The sequence below is a fragment of the Heloderma suspectum genome, chromosome 3 (assembly GCF_057233095.1).
Source record: "Heloderma suspectum isolate Gila_16-S chromosome 3, 16-S_ref, whole genome shotgun sequence".
NCBI classification, from domain to species: Eukaryota; Metazoa; Chordata; class Lepidosauria; order Squamata; family Helodermatidae; genus Heloderma; species Heloderma suspectum.
Window position 1 is genome coordinate 97,852,922 of NC_139460.1, and position 22,128 is coordinate 97,875,049.

General features: G+C 40.2%; 1 protein-coding gene across 1 annotated transcript in view; it reads left to right on the forward strand.

The window, feature by feature from the left end:
• CFAP47 (cilia and flagella associated protein 47) overlaps positions 1-22,128 on the forward strand; it is a 410,934-nt gene that overhangs the window by 192,816 nt on the left and 195,990 nt on the right. The window contains exons 49-50 of the mRNA XM_084843965.1: positions 3,568-3,679; positions 8,033-8,170. Of these exons, the coding sequence (XP_084700091.1) occupies positions 3,568-3,679; positions 8,033-8,170 (250 nt within the window). The remainder of the gene's footprint in view (positions 1-3,567; positions 3,680-8,032; positions 8,171-22,128) is intronic.

Consider the following 22,128-nt stretch of genomic DNA (forward strand, 5'->3'; position numbering starts at 1 on the left):
GTGTGTGTGTGTGTGTGCATGCGGGGGGGGGTGGATTTCAACTCAGTCCTAAACTAAGTGGAAAGATCATGGATAATGGAGAACAATGAAGGAAGAAAGACAGCCTACAGCTCCTATTTCCTTGTGGGTTTGCTTATGATTTCCTCTAGCTTTCTCTACCTGTTTCAGGGAAGCTTTCAGAATTCTCAACAGGGAGAGCTTGGCTTCACATGGCTACTGCTCACATGCTGTGTGTAACATGTAGCTAAGCTCTAAAACCATCAGTATCAAGAGAGGGGATGCAGCATCCTTTTGCCCCAGCATCCCTTTTACCGTAGTCTTGTTCTTTCTTGTCAAGTCTTGTAGACTTACTTAAGCTCTTGATTATGCCAGCTAGATTCCCAAGGTTCTTGAGCCCCTTCATGGGATCAAGGAGAACCAGAGATGTGCTACTGAGATTGTGCAGGTTCCTTGCCCAACCCCTGACATCTATGGTTTAGGCAAGAGGATCTGCAGTGTGCTGCCTATGAGCATGCGCCTGTATGCATTCAGGAGCCCTGTGTTGTCAAGGGCAAGGAAGCTGTGTGACCCTGGGAGTGAGCCTCACAGTACAGTCCTGCAGCCTTTTGATCACTTAGCACCTTATCTGCATGAAGGGGGCTTTGGAGTGTTCTTAATCCCTTGTCTTCTAGATTTCTTTTCTGTCTGCTTCCTGGATGTCTATCCAGGGACCCTGTGGTTCTTAGCACTTGAACTTGTGGGATTCTCTGCTGGAGTAAAGTTTGGCCCTCTAAAACTAATTCTGTGTGGTGCCTGAGGTGACTTTGGGAAAATTATTATTACTTAACATGTACCAAGGCTGAGCTCTGGTATTGAAAAAAGGTTGTGAAACAGCCCTGGTCTCTGCACTCCATACAATTTAAGCTACTATCAGCCTCTTCTCTACTTCTGTCTCTATATGCCTTCCTCTATGCTTACTCTGTATGCCTGGAACAGCCTTTCTCCTTCTATTCTTTATATTGCTAATATGTCCTTCTCCTCTGCCCCCGATCAAAAAGCCACCTATTACCTCGCCTTTACCTCTACTGCCACTTGACTCTCCTCTAGTCCACCCTCACTATTCATTGTCAGTCGGCATTTTTCTGCCACGCCTTGTCTTGTCCATCATTTGTCCGACTTTGACCTTTTCCTTCAATCCGTCTTGTCCAAAGGGTTGTCCACATGTTGTCTACTGCCTCTGAATGGTGTCTTCTCCATGTTGCTGTCATAACATAGCTTGTTACATTGTTTTTTTGCATCATTGAGAGTGCTTCACATAGCGGTTTTCAAGTAGCTTTTGCTTGATAAAGGTAATGCATAGGGACTGCATCACTTCTGTATCTGATCTAGCACACAGTTTGCTAAACCAGTGTTTAGAAGTGGTTATGACGTTTGGCTAGAAGAGTTACTTATTCTTTTAGACGTTAATCATTTAGCCAAAGTCAGTTAAATGATTTTTTCCCATTCAATCTGATGATGATAATATACACATCCTGAAAGAAATCAGTTCAGAGAATATTTTAGTTGGATTGTAGTTTCAAATGTTTCAGAAAACATTGTAAAACAGTATGCATAATAGAAAATGCTAAGTATTTTTACATTTCCTGAAGCAAATTTGTCTCTGTCTCTGTGCACAGCTGATGTCTATGATGAGGAGAAGGTTCCCTGTTGTCAACAGCTGCTCTTGGCTGAGCCTGAGAGAATTTGGCTGCTTTCCTTATTGCTTCCTGCTGGAAGAAGCAGGCTTTAGTTTCTCCTCCTGTCAATGGATGGGTGAAAAGTAGAGGAGATATGCATAAATATTCAGGCTGTCTAATGACTGAGTTACTCATAATGCTGATATTAAACACAATGGAGCCTTAATACTGCAGGAGGGCAATGGATGAGCTTTGTCCCCATTCCTGGGTAGTTACTGCTCTAGAACCTGATTCTTGCATTTTATTTTGTTTTTTTCAGTCTCTAGCCCTTTTTCCATCTACTAAATCGCATACTGTCTAGCTAGATTTGCCTTGGTATCATGGCTGCTTTGATGAAGAGGTTGCCATTCTGACACCTGTGGCTGAATTAAGTCCAATGGAATTTTTAGAAAGTATTTTATTTCCTCCTCCTCCTCCTCCTCCTCTCCATTTTACCCTCACAACAATCCTGTGAGGTAGGTTAGGCTGACTGGCTCAAAGTCACCCAGTGAGCTTCAAATTAGGACTAGAGCCCAGTTCTCCCGAGTCCCAGTCCAACACTCTAAACATGTGGCAATATTTAACATGCTTATCTTTTAAGAAAAGACAGATTATAACACAAATATTTCAAAAGGTTTCACTTTGAAAAACAAAAACCAAATAAACATCTTTTTCTTTTCTCAGTAGTCAGCTTAAATATACCTACCCACTTAGGTGACCACTTCAATCATATGATGAAGTGAGCTCTGGCCTACAAAAGGTTATGTCAAAATAAATTTCCTAGTTTTTAAGGTGCACAAAACTCTTCGTAGCTTTTGCTGCAACAGACTAATGTTACTACCTCTGTGGAAAATGCCGTTTATAGATGGACATGTAGTACATTTGAATGGTCAAGCTTCAGATTAATTGGGTTCTAACATAATCGGTTCTCTTCTAGTACAAATTGTATCAGTCTATAGAATTATTCATTTCAATGAATGATATACTATATTTTGATAGAAGGCTGTTGTGAAGAATGAGATGTACTGTAAAGTCAACAGTTTTATTTCTAAAACAAAATCAGCCTATAGTATCATGTTTACATTATCATGCATTTATCTAGTTTGAGGGAAAGTAAGACAATCCCAAGTAATCAGATGCTAAACAGTGTTTTTATGGATTTGTTATGTTTAATTGTCCTATATATGTGGTAAAATTCTTCTACTGGAATAAATCCTAGAATATTTAATACTAGAAAACAAACCTCAGTGCCAGTTAGTGAACTCATTTAGATTTGGGTACATTTTCATGATTTTATCTCTGTAGATTATGCAAACAATTGATTCTGTCTGAAAGCAGGCTTTAATATTGTATAGGATTGGACTGAGTTGATGTCCCTGTTAGGAGTAATAAGGTGAAGTATATAGTGGAAACAGTAGATATCTGAAGTACCACTCTGCAGATCGCCTCTCGTCAATGTAAAATGTTAATTACAATCATTTGTAAGATACCAACATGAATAAGACACTTCTTAAAATTGTGTTAGTACATCTTGTTCTTTATACTTACTGAATGACCTAATGAACTTTTCACAATGGAGAAGTCCTGATTTTGCAACCCTTACTTGCAGGATGTTGATCAGAAGGAGCATTTCAAGGAGTTAATGTACCGTAATTTGATTAATAGTACCAAAATTTAACTCTGATTCATTTGAAAGGGCACAGCAGAACAGGTTCCCTTCATTGTATAGTCAATTAACCACTGTAGGAAAGATTAAGAGAAGTGTAGTAATATTTGTGCTTGAGCTCATTTTAAGAGCTACATTCACTACATTATCTTCACTGTGTTGCTGCATTTGAGTTTGTTTGGCTTTTTTCTTCTTTTGTTGTATTAGGTGTCTTCAGATCTTCTAATAGTCAGTGGTGACCCAACTCTCACTGTAGAACCTGATGACACAACTGCTTATACTCTCAGTATATCTCCATGGAAACGTGGAGAATTTAAAGGTATGTTTTAGTTTTAACCTAGCACTTCGTTATAAATATGATATTCCACATTATAAGTAACAAGATTCCACAAGGCAAACTAACCGTGAAATTACCTGATGTCTGACTTCTGTTTTTCCAAAGCATCAGTTAGAAAAGCTTATTTCCTGTATAGCTGTCCTTCTCAACAATCCACATTGCATAACATTCCACTTCAAAATGTAGTTTCAACCTAAATTGCTTCTAATCCAAAGGCAAGTTGAAGTGTCACTTTCCTGGTTTCAGGGAAACCTCTTCAGTTCAGGTCTTTGTTTCACTATCTACCCTGGAATGTTACCTTCAAAATGTTGAATTAGGCTTGTGTCATTTGGCTTTGGCTAAAACGGTTCATCTTCATGAGGGGGCCATGTTCATAGTTAAAGCTTTCTCTTCGGGGTGAGGGGGATCTTCACAACAGCAGAATGAGAAGCGTGTTGGAATATTACCCAGATTTTCATGGAATCGCCTTTGGTCCATCAGGGACACACAAAACAAGATAAGCCAAGCGTAGCGTACCTTTAAAATCTGGTTTTCAGTGCTTGAAAGGAACATACCTCGTGGCGGGGTGAGGGGAAAGAACTGAACGTCATCAACTGGGCAGGGGCTGCTCAACCAATGAGAGAGGCTTGTTTCCTGACCCTGTCCACGCTCCCTGCTGCTAATATATTATGAATGGAAAGCAACTAATTTTCCCCATATGTGCAGATTTCCTTGAAGAAACCAAAATCCCCAGTTCTCCAGTGCAGCATCTGAAGTCTCCTGAGACCCCCACCCCAATTTCACCTCATCCCAGCAATCTGCTGCGGAGTTATTGCTCCCACCACATTTTCCCCCATGTGTACACTTTTGCCTATTGCTTCCAACCCCCCCTTCCAACCCCCCATTTCTCCTTCTCCCTGCTTGCACTGAGAAGCTCCCGTAAACCTGAAAGACTGTTACTGCAATAAAACAGAGAAGGGATTTTATATAATAACAGAGAAATGACTTTACATCAGAGAAACTACAGAACATCCAAGAAGCACAGCGTCGCAATAGGGGTTTAAGACAGCATTGGAGAAGCAAAAGAGCACTTTAGGGCGAGTGACTAAAGTTAGCCTTTAATCCTTCTACTGCAGGGGAGCGAGATTTATTTCTTACATGCACAGAAGGAGGGGGAATCTGTTAAAGTTTAAAAGCAGGCTACCTAAGTTAACTGAGTGTCCTCACTGCTGTGGTAATGTGAGGGGTGATTGCTGCGCTCCTGGGAAAAACTACTGCCATTGGGGAAAGAAGAAGAAATGGGCTATCCCACCCCCTTGACCACGTCACTGCCAGGTCACAGAGGCATGCCCAAGATTTAATGCGGGGGGGGGGGCATGGCACACTGTGGCAAAACCATCGGGGAGCCGCTTTTAGTAAAAAAAAAAAAAAAAAAGTTGGCACAAAGGGAGTTTCGGAAAATGCAGCTTTTCAAGAGGGAAGTGGCTGGTTAGCAGCGGATTGATGACTTCTGCTAACTTCACACTAAATCACTTGTGAAGACAGCCCCCTGTTTTTGCTATAGCATTTCTCACAGCCAGAGAGGCAAGCCATGTCTCAAACAACAGGCAACAAACAGTTGGTTTCTGGGCCAAATTCAAGGTGTTGAATACAAGGTGTTGAAGGGCCCTTCATGGCTTGGGGTTACAGTAATTAAAGGACCACCTCTTTCCAGTTGTTCCTGTGCCCCAAGATCATCATCTGAGGCCCTGCTCCACATGCACCCACATCCTGAGATTTGGTGGTGGCTAGTCGTGAACAGGCCTTTTCAGTGGTGGCCCCCAAACTGTGGAATGCCTTCCCTAGAGAGATCCACCTGGTGCCTATTTCGTTGATTATTATTGCAGGCCTTAATTTTTTTAGAAAAACTGCTACTGTCTCTGCTGCATCAACAGGGAGAGGAAGCAGCAGTCAGGCACTCCTCCATCATGCCTGGTTACAACTGCAGCTGAGAGTCCCCCTCCCTCCTGCTACCAGGTGTCACTGCTGAGGCTGTCAGATAGAGAGAAAGCAGCAGCCCTTCCACTGTGCCCATGACTTGCTGAACTTCGCAACTAAGAATCTAGTGCCTGAATTTGCTTTTTCCTCCTCCCTCCCAATCCCCTTTATTTTTGCGTCATCTCTTTTAGATTATAAGCCTGTGGGCAGGGACTGTCTTCTTTCTTATCTTTGAAGCTGCCTTGGAAACCTTTTTGGCCAAAAGGCAGGTTAAAGATGCAATAAATAAATACATACTTGTTTTATTTTTAATAATATTTTAAAGTTGCATTTTAAAATATTTTCCCATGTTTTAGCTGCTTTGATATTTATCTCTGTTTTTAAAACCATTTAAAATTATTGTTGCTGCTTTAAATTCTTTTAATGTCTTTTATCATTCATTGGATTATATTTCTTTGTTTTTATTATATATGTCACCCTGAGAGCTTTGGCTATAGGGCGACTCATAAATTGAATGAATGAATAATAAATAGTTTTGAACAAAACTGACAGTCCTCACCAAGCTATATCTGCTCCCCTCAGATATTTTATAGCGCTACATCATAGCTTTTAAATTTTGTATAAGGGCCGCTTTCTTCCAAGGTCTTTCCCAAGAATATCCTTAATTTCCCTTACATTTCAGATAGCCTTTTAGGTCAACCTTCTCATCTTTCCAGTAATTCGCTATTATGGGTTGCAGCCACTTCTGGCTGTGCATCAGCAGAACAGAGGCCACTAGTGGATTAGATTCCCCCTTCCCTTAGGGCTCCTGTGCTCCCCCAGTTCTGCTCAAGGGGGTTGTGGATCCTCTGGAGCAGATATGGGGAGCATGCGGTGGGCTGCAGAGGAGCAAGAGCTGGGAATTGAAGGGCATGACATTGGATGGAACCTGCTCTGCCACAATATTGGACATAACAAAATTCAGATTTGGTAGTTCCAACTGTAACATTCTACTGGGCTTGCCATCTCACTCTGACATTGTAGGAAATCTTTCAAATATGACCTAATGAAATTGTAGTGACTTGTGCAGCCACTTGTGAAATGGCTTGCACAAGTGGAATCAAAATATTGGATTTGATATTTGCTCAAGGATGAAAACAGGGTTTCCGCAAGTAGTAGAAGTTTTGTTCTAGCTGAACAACACTGTTAGATACAACCTATTCTTTTATACAGGCAGAGGAGGAGATAGTATTTTCAGGTTATGAGACTCCTGAGGCCATACTGTGGTTCAGCATGACTTTTAACCCCAAGTAAATCATATTAAAATAGATTCATAATTTGTATATTTTTGTCTTGCTATTTTATTCATCATTCTTATTCATTACTGCGCATAGCTTGCATTTTAAATTATTGAGCAATATGCAGATTTTATGTATTTTGGCTAAATGTGGCTGGTCTAAGCAATATGAATGTAGTTTCCTCTCTATATTTTGTTGTCTTTTACTTTGCTAGACATGAGATTACAGATATAAAATTACATTCCTCACTTTTTCTAACTTCTTACGTTACTGTTTTTTGCGGGAAAAGGGAATAATATTCAATTTCATTGGATGCTTAAAAATCCCTTTGGAAACATTCCATGCTTATCTGCTGCAACTGATTTTTAGCTGTAATCCTGCTTTCATGTAAAAGTGAGTCTTTATAGTCCATTTATATACTTTCCTGCTCCAGACAGGGATATCAGTGTTCATTTCATCTTTTTAAATTTCAGGATGAGATTTTCAAAAGGTAACGTATTCATTAGTCATTTCTCTATTTATTACAAAGGGGAAATGGAACAGTCTTTCCTAGAATTCATGAAAAGCCTTACAACAAGAAAAAAATACTACCAAGATGGGAACTCTAGTTAGCATGAACCATGGTTAGCATCAATGCAGATGAAACACTGAGCCATAGTTAACAATGGAAGGAAGGGGCAGGTAATCTGCTAGCCCACAGCCCATTTCCAAACTTATAGCCATGTTTAAGAGATTAGTAGCATTGTGTTTACACTTGGGTACTGGGCCAGAATGCCCCCCTGCCCCCCCGTCTTTAAAAATTGAATGGAATGTGGTCATTAAATCTAAAAAAAAAAATAAAATCAGCCATAATCTTTTTTAGGAGGCCCCAATTCCAAACATTTTCTGTATGACTTTTTTTTAAAACCAAGCATCTTTGAAACAATATTCTTTCTTTCTGAGTTCTCCAAAATAATATACCTAAAATCAAAATTCAATAAGAATTAAAAATTTGGATTGTGTCTGATATGCATTGCTGTATGAACACTGGCATGAGGGTAGCAGTCCATCTTACAAAACTAATGCCTTGGTTAATAGAGCATCTGGTAACTATTTATTTTAGGTGTAATTGCATTTGTTGCTGAAGAGAGCGAACAACAGCAACATCAACAAAACAACTTACTGGAGAAGACAGATGGTGTACAGGCGTCTCAGAAATTATCAACAGAGGCACTGCAAACAGTCAATGCAGCAAACACTGGTAGGTTTATTACTATGGATAATTTCATTATCAGTCTGTATAAATGTCCTATCATCATTCATTTTTCAGTGAAATGCATATTTTATATGCCAATCCATGGACCTCATTAAATAATACATACTGCCTGGATTTAAGAGAGCTGATCCTCTGTTTTGTGAAAATTTATTTAGATTTAGGGGTTTTCTCCCTTTGTATTTGAAACATTATTGGCAATAATCAGACTGAAGCTATTGACCAAATATTACATTGAAATAGTATACAAACATATTTCCATTGAAATTATATTTTATTCAGGGGCCAGTTTTCAGGGACCAATTTAAATCTTACCATGGCCAGTCTGTAAACATAAATCATTACTGTGGTGCAAGTGGAAACTTGCTAATGTTCGTGACTGCTCAACTGAGAATAAGTTGGTTTGTATATATCACGTTTTTGTGAGTTCATGCATGTCACAATCCTGCATTATGTCTTATGTTCATGTTCTGTTGATGAAAACTTCATTAAATCACTTAAATGTTTGCTGTAAATGTGTTTATTTTTACCATACAAAGTGATAACCTTGGATCCAATGGTGTCATTCCCCCAGAGGGAGGGAATCTACTGGCAGAAGGCATTTCCCCTCCTCCCTGCACCCCCTGGTATGCCACTCAAATCTGCTGAAAGGTTTGGGGAAAGAAATTGTGGGGCACATGGGGGACTGCAGGATGGAGGATAGGATGGAGAAGTTCTATTGAACTCTATTGAACAATAGAGAAGTTCTATTGTTCAAGCAACAGTCCCATTGCACAAGTGGACTTCTGCTCGCATAATGTTGTATCCAAGGCGTAGTTTATGATAATCTCTCTCCATCAATTCACATGCTAATAACACTTAATGACCGGGTTTGGATGACACACCATGGCTCCCATGGGAGCCAGTTTGAATATGCACCCCCCCCCCTTGGGGGTTGTGTTGTGTGAACCTGGTGAATGTGGGCTGTATGAGGGTTAAACAAGCCTTGCATAATCTTAAAACAGACCACGGGTTATGCAAGAGTTCTTCTTTAACCCTTGCATAATTCATGATCACTGGTTCACACAACATGACAACCCCTGAGTGGGGGTTGCATATTCAAAATCATGTCCGCATCTACGGCAGCCTCACCACAGGTCAAATAACCTAGGGTGGGCTGTCATGTCATCTGAACAGCCCCACTATGTGGTTTTTTTAATACTGTATAATATTCGTTATCAGTCATTCATTTGTTATTTTTGAAGCTCATACCAAGAATATGTTAAGTCTGATATATAAAATGCTACGAACAGTTTTTACAAAAATGTATAAGCTGCTGTCAGTATCTTATTTACAATAGCAGTTACACATTAAATTCTTGGCACAACACATTTTAACAATGTACTTTTAACTGTACTCTTCACTATTATTGTTACTCATATTGTTCCTCTTCATATCCCCATTCATGTTGCCAGTGTATGGACCAAAATAGAGACATTCATTTAGGAAATTCTAATCATAGTCTCACCTAGTCTACTAGGCTTTATTAATTAAAATATTTAATCTAGGTTTTATTTCTAAGACTAAGTTGAAACTTGGATTATTTTAAATTCTTTACTACTTGCACTCTTCTTGTGGTCAGTTGAAGCTTTACTGTTAGTAATATTTCCAGTTGTATTACTAATAGTAATGTAAATCAGTTTGTTTAGATCGGGGTCAGCAACCTTGTGCCTGTGGGCACCAATGCGCCTCTGGACACTTTTCTTTGTACTTGCCAAGTTGCTTCACCCCTTCCAGTTTTTTAAAAAAATATTAACACATTTTCTTACCGGCAGCTAGGATTGCTGTGAAATAGGCTTCTGTTGGTGCTGAAAACTGGGTTTAAAGCCGTCGTTTAATATGTTGGGGCTCAAACCCCACCTCTGCCTTGTATCAAGTCTTTTGGACAGGTTACTTGTCCTTTGCCATGCTTCCCATGACAGCTATTTTGTGATGGTGCCCAAGACAGTTTTACAAATTGCCAAATGTGCCCACGGCCCAAAAAAGGTTGCCTAGACCTGGTTTAGATTATGTATTTTCTGTGATTTACTCCCAGGTGATATGTTCCTTCATAGCCACAGTTAATTATTAATAGCTTTTGGAAAACATTTGAGATTGTGTAGCTCAAGTCTAATGAATATCAGTTATTATTACATTTAAAAGTACAAGCAGTATGTGGCTGAGGTTGATTTCTCTAATTGCAGCTTTTTGTTCTCTAATGGCAGGGATGCCTATGTAAGTAGCACTGTCCTTTTGCTGATTTTAATATACTTAAATTAAGACTTGTTTTAAAATGTTATTCAATGTAAGAGATTCAGATTTAAAATTGGAGGGGTTTTGTATGATATCCCTGAGTTATCCTTATGTTGAAATCATTTTTTAAAATAAAGCCTCATGTAAAGTGTGCAGAATTAACATTAACATATATGTGCCCAACATAACAACTGAAACATACTGGAGCTAGTATTTTGAGACTGATTCACACAAGCCTTGAGAACCTAGGCAGGCCAATAAACAAAGATAAATGGCAGAATGTAACTAGTTTTCATTTGCTGATGAAAGGCTTCCATGATTTTCAGTTCTTTCCCTTCCCCTTGCACCCCCCCCCCAGCCCCCTGACCTGCTCTAAACAATCTCCCAGCCCTCCAGAGCAGATTTTGGGGGAGCTGTTGAGGGAGGGGGAATCATTGAAAATCATACACCTCCCCATTTCGCTGACAGAAGCTTTCCATCGGCAGAGGGCAACTAGCCCGATATCACCCAAAGATATTAACAGAGATAAAGGTATGTATTTATTTTATACAACCCAGGGCTCCTGAGCCCTTCGTTCAGGTCATTAAAAACTTATGGATCATCACTCAGTGCAGGATAAACTCTTGTAGAAACCCCCTTTAGCTTGAAAAAACCCATTAATTGTTATTTTGAAAGGCAGCTTTTTAACTGTCAGGACCTGACTTCCCAGAAATGAGGCTCAATTCACAGACAAGCCTTTTATTGCCATAATTCCAGTAAATTGGGTTATGCCTTTACAGCCCCAATAGAGATCCACCGATAACAGTTCAGAATAAAAGACGTAGACCCAGTTCAGTTCATGATCATCAAAAGAAACCCCCAAGCAGCCCTGGATCAAGCTGGCAGAATGAATCCCAGTAAGTTCAGAGAGTCCAAGACCAAGCTTTGCAGGTTATCCAAGTGTTGTTTCTAGCAAAGTCTATGACTACTGCTAAAGGCTCTGGCTTAAATACAGGGAAATGGTCACTAAAGATCACTAAAGAGTATTGGACATTCGATCCTGACAGGGAAACCTGTCTCTTAGATAATTGCTGTGTCTCACAGGACACCTCTGCTCAGCCTTCATTAATTGATGATGCAGTAATGGAGGTACCCCTGAACCACCCTCTCCCAGAGAGACCTCGTTCTGCTGCCCTGTTCTCATGGAAGGCTCCCCTGGTTGAATTGCCGGGGCCTCCATCAAGGTCAGGTCTCCCGGCTGTGGAGATAGATAGGCTGTATTAGCGTCCTGCATCATCCTCCCTCTTGGCTGGCAAGCCAGTGGGAGGTCTGGTAGAACTAAGTTCTCAGGCTCCTGGCTTCCCATGGCTGGGCCTGATTCTGCAGTGTCCCCTTCAGATTCAGAGTCAGAGTGATAGGCCCCCCTGAACTAGGGCAAGGCATCACATTAACTAGTTGCAAAATTGTGTAAGGTCAACACTTTCTAGTCCACATTTCTCCCAATTAGTTTTCTATTGTCTTATGACACTTTTTTAAATGCTCCTGCCTGAAATCAAGTGGTGTGATGCCCACTCCATTGCTCTATACAGATAAACAACTCCCTATCAAAGAAGACATTATTTCTTTTTAGGAAATACATTTTTGCTGCTAGTAATTAGTTGTATTGGAGCCAGCTGAAACATTGCTTTAAAGGTTGTGTGGTGCATGGCTTATGAGGCATGAAAATTTCAGCTTGCTGAATTAATTGACTTTTTTAAATTATTAATGAAACATACTGGAATTGTTAGCAATGTAAACCCTCCATATGTTGCTGATAAGCTTTAGGTTCCATCTTATTTCCTGCAGCAGGTGTTTATATATTGGCATCTGCAAAAGATCAGTTACTCCATTTTGAATCATGTACATCTGTGTATTTCTAGCACTCTTAACACATAGGATCTTATTTCCATAGAAAAGATCCTATGTGTTAAGAGTGCTAGAAATACACAGATGTACACGATTCAATTTTTTTTAAATCTTATTTCCATAGGAAAAAAAGGGGATGCAGGGGCGTAATGACGCTGGAGTTTGTCAGCCAGAAATGGTTGACACTGCAACGGTTCGAGCCCAGCTCCGTGTGACGGAAGTGAGCTCCCGTCATTTCATCCCTAGCTCCTGCCCACGTAACAGTGGGCAGGAGGAAAGCATACCATCTGCAAGTAGATAAATAGGTACCCCCATTTCAGTGGGGGGAAACACTGGCAGCACTCTATGTGGGGAGCAGGAACCGGCGCTGGATCTGCCTGGACACGACCAGTGGAGGAGCGGTGGAGAAAAAGCCCAGATGAGCCGACTTCCCTAAGAACGCTGCTGGCCAGCTGATGCAAAGCTAGCTCGCCCTCTTGAGGTGCATCAGTGCAACAAAGACTAACAACTACCGGTGCCAGAATATCTACCATGTAAAAACATTGTAGACTCCCTGGTAATGTGTTGTTGTTGTTGTTCAGTCGTTCAGTCGTGTCCGACTCTTCGTGACCCCATGGACCATAGCACGCCAGGCCTTCCTGTCCTGCGCTCTCTCCCGGAGCATGCTCAAGTTCATATTCATTGCATCCGTGATGCTATCTAGCCATCTCATCCTCTGCCGTCCCCTTCTCCTTTTGCCTTCAGTCTTTCCCAGCATCAGGGTCTTTTCCAGGGAGTTTTCTCTTCGCATTAGGTGGCCAAAATATTGGAGCTTCAGCTTCATTATCTGTCCTTCCAATGAGCACTCAGGGTTGATTTCCTTTAGGATGGACTGATTTGACCTCCTTGCAGTCCAGGGCACTCGTAAGAGTCTTCTCCAGCACCACAGTTCGAAAGCATCAATTCTTCGGCGCTCAGCCTTCCTTATAGTCCAGCTCTCACAGCCATACATTACTACTGGGAAAACCATAGCTTTGATTAGATGGACCTTTGTCAGCAAGGTGATGTCTCTGCTTCTTACTATGCTGTCTAGGTTTGCCATAGCTTTCCTCCCAAGGAGCAAGCGTCTTTTAATTTCATGGCTACAGTCACCGTCTGCGGTGATCTTGGAGCCCAAGAAAGTAAAATCTGTCACTGCTTCCATTTCTTCCCCTTCTATATGCCAGGAAGTGATGGGGCCAGATGCCATGATCTTCGTTTTTTTAATGTTGAGTTTCAAACCAGCTTTTGCACTCTCCTCTTTCACCCTCAACAAGAGGCTCTTGAGATCCTCTTCGCTTTCTGCCATTAGGGTGGTATCGTCTGCATATCGGAGGTTGTTGATAATTCTCCCAGCAATCTTAATTCCGACCTCTGATTCATCCAACCCGGCATTTCTCATGATGTACTCTGCATATAAGTTAAATAAGCAGGGTGACAATATGCAGCCTTGTCGTACTCCTTTCCCAATTTTGAACCAATCGGTTGTTCCATGTCTGGTTCTTACTGTTGCTTCTTGACCCTCGTACAGGTTTCTCAGGAGACAGGTAAGGTGGTCTGGTACTCCCATCACTTTAAGAATTTGCCACAGTTTGTTGTGATCCACACAATCAAAGGCTTTAGCGTAGTCAATGAAGCAGAAATAGACGTTTTTCTGGAATTCTCTTGCTTTCCCCATGATGCAGCGAATGTTGGCTATTTGATCTCTAGTTCCTCTGCCTCTTCGAAACCCAGCTTGTACTTCCGGTAGTTCTCGGTTCGCATACTGCTGAAGCCTAGCTTGTAGGATTTTGAGCATCACCTTGCTGGCATGTGAAATGAGCGCAATTGTGCGGTAGTTTGAACACTCTTTGGCGTTGCCCTTCTTTGGAATTGGAATGTAAAATGACCTTTTCCAGTCTTGTGGCCACTGTTGAGTGTTCCAGATTTGTTGGCATATTGAATGCAGCACTTTAACAGCATCATCTTTTAGGATTTTAAATAGCTCAGCTGGAATACTGTCATCTCCGCTAGCTTTGTTGTTACTAATGCTTCCTAAGGCCCACTTGACTTCACTCTCTAGGATGTCCGGCTCAAGTTCAGTGACTGCACTATCATGGCTATCAGGGACATTCAGATCTTTCCTGTATAGTTCTTCTGTGTATTCTTGCCACCTCTTCTTAATCTCATCTGCTTCTGTTAGGTCCCTGCCTTCTTTGTCCTTTATCATGCCCGTCTTTGCACAAAACGTTCCCTTGAGATCTCCAATTTTCTTGAAGAGATCTCTAGTCTTTCCCATTCTGTTGTTTTCCTCAATTTCTTTGCATTGTTCATTTAAGAAGACCTTCTTGTCTCTCCTTGCTATTCTCAGCCTTGTGATACGTTCCATGGGGTTTTCTTGGCAAGAATACTGGAGTGGGTTGCCATTTCCTTCTGCAGTGGACCACATTTTGTCAGAACTCTCTGCCATGACCTGTCCGTCTTGGGTGGCCCTGCACGGCATAGCTTATGGCTTCACTGAGTTACGCAAGCCCCTTCGCCACAACAAGGCAGTGATCCATGAAGGGGTGGTAATGTGTGCCATACGCTAAATAAATAAATAATCCATAGAAAAAAATGTTTTCTATAAAACCAAAGAGTCTGCCAGTTCAAACATCCTGATAAACCAGGAACAATATCCAACTCTGTCATTCCACTAGGGCAAATGATGTTGTGCTAATGGAAACTAGGTTTGAATTATGTGTAAGAGGAGAATCCAACTAAAGTTATTGTTGCGCAAGTGTGATTGTGCAAGAGATTGTGAAACCCATCATGCAACAGACTGCACATTATGCTTGTGCAACCCACTGGGCAAGTAGTTGTGCATTACATTTGCACAACCCACTGTGTAGCTGGTTGGACATTATGCTTGCACAACCCACTGTGCAACTGGTTGCACAACAGCTTTTGCAAATGTAATGCACAAGGAAAGATTCAGTGGAGCTCCACTAGCACTATTTGAGTTTGTGGAATGATATTGTTGGATACTGCCCTATCTTTTGAACCATGGTTTATCATGATGGGAATGAGCTGCAGTGAGCCTTGGGATTTTGTACTCCCTCATCTCCTCCCCTAGCACAGCTGCTAGAAAGTGTTCTCAAGCTTTTGCTTCCAGTTTTGATTCCAGCTTGTTGCCTTGTCTGAACCTGACGAACTGAGGTTAATCTTAATTGTGTTTTTTGAAACAAGTTTACTTCAAGCCATGGATTTCAAGAACCCCGAAGTTAAGATGAGCCACAATTGCTCAGGTTCAGACAAAAAAACAAGCTGTCAATCAAAACTGGAAGTGAAAACTTCTGATCTCTTTCTAGAAGCTATACTGGGGGAGGACTTATCCTAAAAGGCAGGGTATTACTATATAAAGTAACTAAAATAAAATAAATTCAGACTCTAAAAAATAACAATAACATTTATTATAGTAAAGTACAGAAAGCAAGTGTCATATAAGTAGCTTCAATCAGGCTTCAGGCCTGGTTTTGGAACAGAGACTGCCTTGGTCGCCCTGTGGGATGACCTCTGCCGGGAGAGGGACAGGGGGAGTGTGACCCTGTTGATTCTCCTGGACCTCTCAGCGGCTTTTGATACCATCGACCATGGTATCCTTGTGGATAGGTTGTCTGGGTTGGGAGTTGGAGGCACTGCACTGCAGTGGTTCCGCTCCTACATGGATGGCCGATTCCAGAAGGTGGTGCTGGGGGATTACTGCTCTGTGCCATAGCAATTATGCCATGGGTTTCCACAGGGCTCTATTTTATCTCCCATGCTGTTTAACATCTACATGAAACTGCTGGGGGGGGGGGTTATCTGGAGGTGTGGGCTGAGGTGCCATCAATATGCAGATGACACCCAGCTCTACCTCTCTTTCTCATCAAAACCGGTTGAGGCAGTGGCTGTTCTGAATCAGTGCCTGGGTACAGTAATGGACTGGATGAGGGCCAATAAACTGAAACTCAATCCAGACAAGACGGAGGTACTGTTAGTGGGTGGTTCGTCTGCTCAGCTAGGTGATATTCAACCTGTTCTGAAGGGGGTTGCACTCCCCCTAAAGGATCACGTTCATAGTTTGGGGGTGCTCTTGGATCCAGTCACTTGAGGCACAGGTGAACTCAGTGGCATGCAGCACTTTTTATCAGCTTAGGCTGGTATACCAAGTACACCTTTATCTGGACAGAGATAGCCTAGCTACAGTGATCCATGCTCTGATAATTTCTTGTCTGGATTACTGCAATGCGTTATATGTGGGGCTGCTTTTGAAAATAGTCCAGAAACTTCAGCTGGTCCAAAACAGGGCAGCAAGATTGTTAACAGGGACTGGCCTGCGAGCTCATATTATGCCAGCACTTTTCCAGTTGCACTGGCTGCTAGTCCATTTCCAGGCCCGATTCAGAGTGCTGGTATTAACATGCAAAGCCCTTAACGGCTTGGGGCCAGGTTATCTGAAGGATCGCCTCCTCCCATATGTTCCTGCCTGGACCTTAAAATCATTGTCAGCGGCCCTTCTCTGTGAGCCCCTCCCAAAGGAAGTGAGGCAGGTGGCTACTAGGAGGAGGGCTTTTTCTGCTGTGGCACCCCGGCTCTGGAATGAGCTCCCTAGTCAGGTTAACCAGGCCCCTACACTGTATTCTTTCCAGTGCCAGGTGAAGACCTTTTTATTTTCCCAGGCATTTTAGCATTTTAGCTTTCTAGACTTTTAGCTTTCCTGTTTTAAATCTGTATTTTAAATCCCTGCATTGCTGCTAGGTTTTATTCTGGTTGTATTGTTATACTGTGGTTTTAATGTTTTATATATTTTATATTGTTTTATTGTGTGCTCTTTGGTTTTAATTTTTGTGAACCGCCCAGAGAGCTTTGGTGATTGAGCTGTATAGAAATGAAATAAATAAAATGAAATAATAAAATAAATGTGAAATCCACAATTAGCTCAGTAACAGTTTGCTTTGTGTCCACTATTGTTTGATCTACAGTGTTCTTCAGTGTTATTGTTCCATGACAGTGAGCTAAAGCTAATGAGCTTTTAGGTTGATTCTAAAAGACAAAATTGGCAGGAGTTTCCTTTTTTTCTTTCCCTCTTGAATAATGCCACAGCCAGACTGGACATTTGTTCTAAGAAGGGAGGAACCACCAGCATCATCCTTAGAAAAGAATCTCCTATCAGGCTCATTAGGTAACAGACATCTACATCCACTGGAATCCTACTAGTTCCATAGAGAATTCTTAACTAAGTTGTTTGCATTGTGTTATGAAACATTACAATCATTCTTTTGCTGTGCACAAGAAATCCTCACACAATATTCTTCACACAGTGCATAGTTAAACTGTGGGATTCACTACCATAAGATGTAGTGATGGCCACCAGCTTGGATGACTTGAAAAGCGGATAAAGCAAATTCATGTAGAATAAGGCTATTGATGGCTACTAGCCATGATGGCTATATGTTCTCTCCAGTATCAGAAGAAGGATGCCTCTGAATACGAGTTGCTAGGGAACATGCTTGTTTGCTCCCCATAAGCACCTGGTTGGCCATTGTGGGAACGGAATGCTGGAATCAATAGGCCTTTGATGGGATCTAGCAGGGCTCTTCTTATGTTCTTAGAAGCTGTCAGACTCCCTTCACTTGGATTCTAAGCCTTTTCTTGACATGGTATCTGCCTGGAATTCTTCCATCCTGTTGTTCCTGGACTTGATCTTGCCTTGCTAATACTCTAGACCTGCCAAACATCTTCATAGCCTCATCCTATAAAGCTTTGGAACCAGCTCTTGAGAGTCTCTCCCGCAGCCAGAGTTTTCTGGCTCTAACCAATAGGCAGGAAAATGAAAATGCCAGTTAGCACTTGGAAAAACGTCTTTGCCAACCATAGTGATAGTTTAAAGTTTAGTTAAATTTTAAACGATGAACATATAAATATTTTTCTCTATTCTTTTTCTGTTTCTCCCCCCTGCCTACCCACCTGTCTATACCTTCTACTTCTACATCTGAATTAGTAAATGAAAAGCACATGGTAGGTACATTATTACAATGCTTTTACATTTTAAAAATGGGCTCGTTTATTCATGCAATAGTATAAGCATCCTCCAACAAGTTGTAATTGATGATGTTAGTTGTATGGCTTTTGTAAATTTTATTACAAGTTCACTTTGGCCGTTGCTTCAGCAAGAAACATTAAACACATCTGACATTTCATTGTATTCATAAATTATCTATTGCCAGGATTATCTGAGGATTTATTTTCCAAAAGCAGCTGCAAAATAAATGGCCCATATAAAGCCTCTTTTCTTTTCTTTTCTCTTCTCTTCTCTTCTCTTCTCTTCTCTTCTCTTCTCTTTTCTGAAAAATGTTCAGCTAACCTCTTGCCCAATTACCATTAATCTTCTAATAGAAGAGGGGTTTGTATTCATATTAATTCAATCATGGAGATACCACATAAATAATCAAGATAGCCCCAACCTGACTTTTACACAGAACAATACCCATACCATTTCTAACAGATGGCAGTCACATAATATTTCTGTTACTTCTTTTGTGTAATACAAAGCACCTGCCCTCTTGTATATGCAACTAACAGTACAATCCTATATATGTCTACACAGAAGCAAGCCCCACTGAGTTAAACGGTTCTTTCTTCCAAGTAAGTAAGTATAGCATTGCAGTTTTAAGTTTCCTGTATATTTATGATGAGCTACAAATACAGCAGGCATTGTTGCTTTCTGTTTTCTGAATGTCTGTGTATGCCAGGGGCTAAAATGGCAACACACATGCTACTAATCTAACTGATCCCTCTGCCACAAGGAAAGTCAAGCTGGTCTTAAAGAAGGCTGTAACATCTGACATTTGGTGTTGGATGAGAGAAATAAACAAGCTCAAATATCATGTAAAAATCCAGGTACAGATCAAATTATTTACTTTATCATTTAAAATACTTTTGTATAAAACATAATTGAAAACTAGAAATAATTATATACATGTATGTGTGTGTGTGTTGTGTGTGTATATATATATATATATTCTAATGTTTGTAATTAATCATCATTTAAAATATCAGCACATTTGTAATTTTGTTAAAAAAGTGCAATGCTTAATATGTTAAGGGAGATTTTTCATAGTGTTTTTTTTAAAAGGACTTTGTGTACACTATATACATTACCCATTGGCTATTGTGCCAAAACGTTATTTTCTCCAGCTAGCACTTGCAACTACCTTGAGCTAATTACTGCGTTTACCTCAGCATAGATGCAAGCACTGGCTAGAAATAATTCACTAGAGATAATAGATAATCTGCTATGTGGATAATTGTCTACTGCATAATGTCAGGAAAGATGGCAACCATCTTTGGATAAATATCCAAAAATGCACAAAATTAATGTTTAAAAAAACCCCACTTAGCAGCAGATATTACCATAAATACTGCCACATATCCTTAATATATTGTATTTTTTGTGCATTTTAACTGTAAGCTGCTTTGGGAAGCAGTCTTGGCTGAAAGGAGGGGTGTAGATATGATAAACAAATATTTGAGCGCAGTGTAGTCTATAATATCTATCAGTAAAAATGAAAAAAAAATAGGGCGGGGACTGCCTATCAGTGGGATGAATGGGTGGAATCTAGGATTTGTATAGGTAAATGGAAAAAACCAAAAGTTTCAGTTTGGAGCTCTTTTTCTCATCACCATTTTCTAAAATGTGGCACAAACTAATTGTCCAAACAGTAGTTTCTGAAAGGAGCTATCTTTGCTGGATTGAGGAAAAAGTTTCAGATTTATTTTGATCAGAGTAATTCAACTAATATACCATGGGTGCTTCCTTAACCAGTCAATGATTATAATGATGATGCAAACATAGCTTCAGGACTTGAGGCTAACAGACAATATCAGGATTTTGGCACATGCCAAGTAGTCAGATCAGAGAAATGTCATAGGGATGGAATGACAAGCTTGGCAGAGACTAATTCATTGAGAAAAGAGCCCTTGTTTTAACCCTTTAAGGTCACTTAATCTGTCAGATGAAGTGAGTTCTGGTGCATAAAAGCATTTATATCTTCTACCAATAAGTACCCAAAGTGGCTAACATAAAAGATCAATAATTCAATAAAGAATAAGCAAGCACATACTATGAAACAAACCAACATAAAAAGCAGCAATTCAAATAATTAAAAACAGCACTAGAATTAGATATTAAAACCCTGTTTCAATAAAAAAACATTTTCAACTTCTGTCTGGAAGACAACAAGGAAGGATCAAGGCAAATACCCACAGGGAGAGCGTTCATAGAATCATAGAGTAGTAGGGTTGGAAGGGGCCTATAAGACCATCGAGTCCAAACCCCTGCTCAATGCAATTCCAGAGCTTTGGTGCTGTCACTGAGAAAGCCCTGTGCCTCATATTCACCTCACCTGATTACTGATGGTGATGGCACAGACAGCAGGCCTCTGAGGTGAATCTTAAGGCTTATACAAGTTGATAAGGGAGCAGAGGGTTTCCTGTAGTATTCCCTAAGGACTGGTGTCCAATGCAATGCAAAATAATATATTCACTTTTAATTTATTTATTATATTTTAATCCACCCAATAACCAACTTTCTTGAGGCAGATTACAAACAGCTAAAAGACTAAAATGACATACAGACAGTGAAAGATATACAACACAATGCTAATATTTAAAAGAATAAAATATAGTATTTTAAGGTGACAGAGCAGCCTGTGTTGGTAAAAGATGGATGAAAGTTGGAGATGGTGGAAGCTAAGCAGTCTTGATAATATACAGAAATAAGGAGACATATGAAAAGTCAGTACACTGGGCTCCAATCTGATCGAGGCTGTGTGCATATATTTGCATGAGTATTTCTTATTCTGTTTGGGAGATATGCATAGAACTTTGCCTTTGCACTTGTATGTCACTTGCTGGATAGAGTACATGTTTTCTACAAATTATTATAAAGTAATGAATGTCATTTCATTAAGAGGTTTCTGCAGCTCACCTTACAATCTGTGTCTTCTAAAAAGTGTCTTCTATTCATGGTGCATATTGATGTGTGCATCATTTCGTTTTCTTTTCAAAGTAGACTTGTTTGAGAATAGAGAATATATATTTGAAAATATAAATATTTTTAGTTTTAAGTTGTAAACAGTATGCAGTACATAGTTTATTAGCTTGTTATCAGGAATTATTTTGAAGGGCTTTGAAAGCTATAGACTTCAATACTTTTTCCTCATTTTATGAAACTAAATGTAGTTAAAAATTGGCCACTATAATAGAATCAGTTTTTAAAGTTTAAGTTTAAAGGTTGCATTCATAATAAGTATGTAGGAGCATACTGTAGAAGAAATTGATTTTACAAATATAATCTGTCTTTATTTTTCCATGGTGTTGCCTTGCTCTGCAGCATGTTTTATTTATTTATTTATTTATTTATTGCATTTATATCCTGCCTTTTTTCCTCCAAGGAACTCAAGGCAGTGTACATGATCCTCCTCCTTCCTCCATTTTATCCTCACAACAACAACCCTGTGAGGTAGGTTGGGCTGAGAGTCTGTGACTGGCCCAAAGTCACCCAGTGAGCTTCCATGGCCGAGTGGGGACTAGAACCCGGATCTCCCGACTCCCAGTCCAGCACTCTAGCCACTACACCACACTGGCTCTATTAATATTTAATATTAAAAGTATTAATAATTCACTTTTTAAAAACAAATAAATAATCAGTTTTCTAAACTTTGAAATTAAATGTAGAGTACTTAGTAACAATTAATAGTTAATTTAGGGTG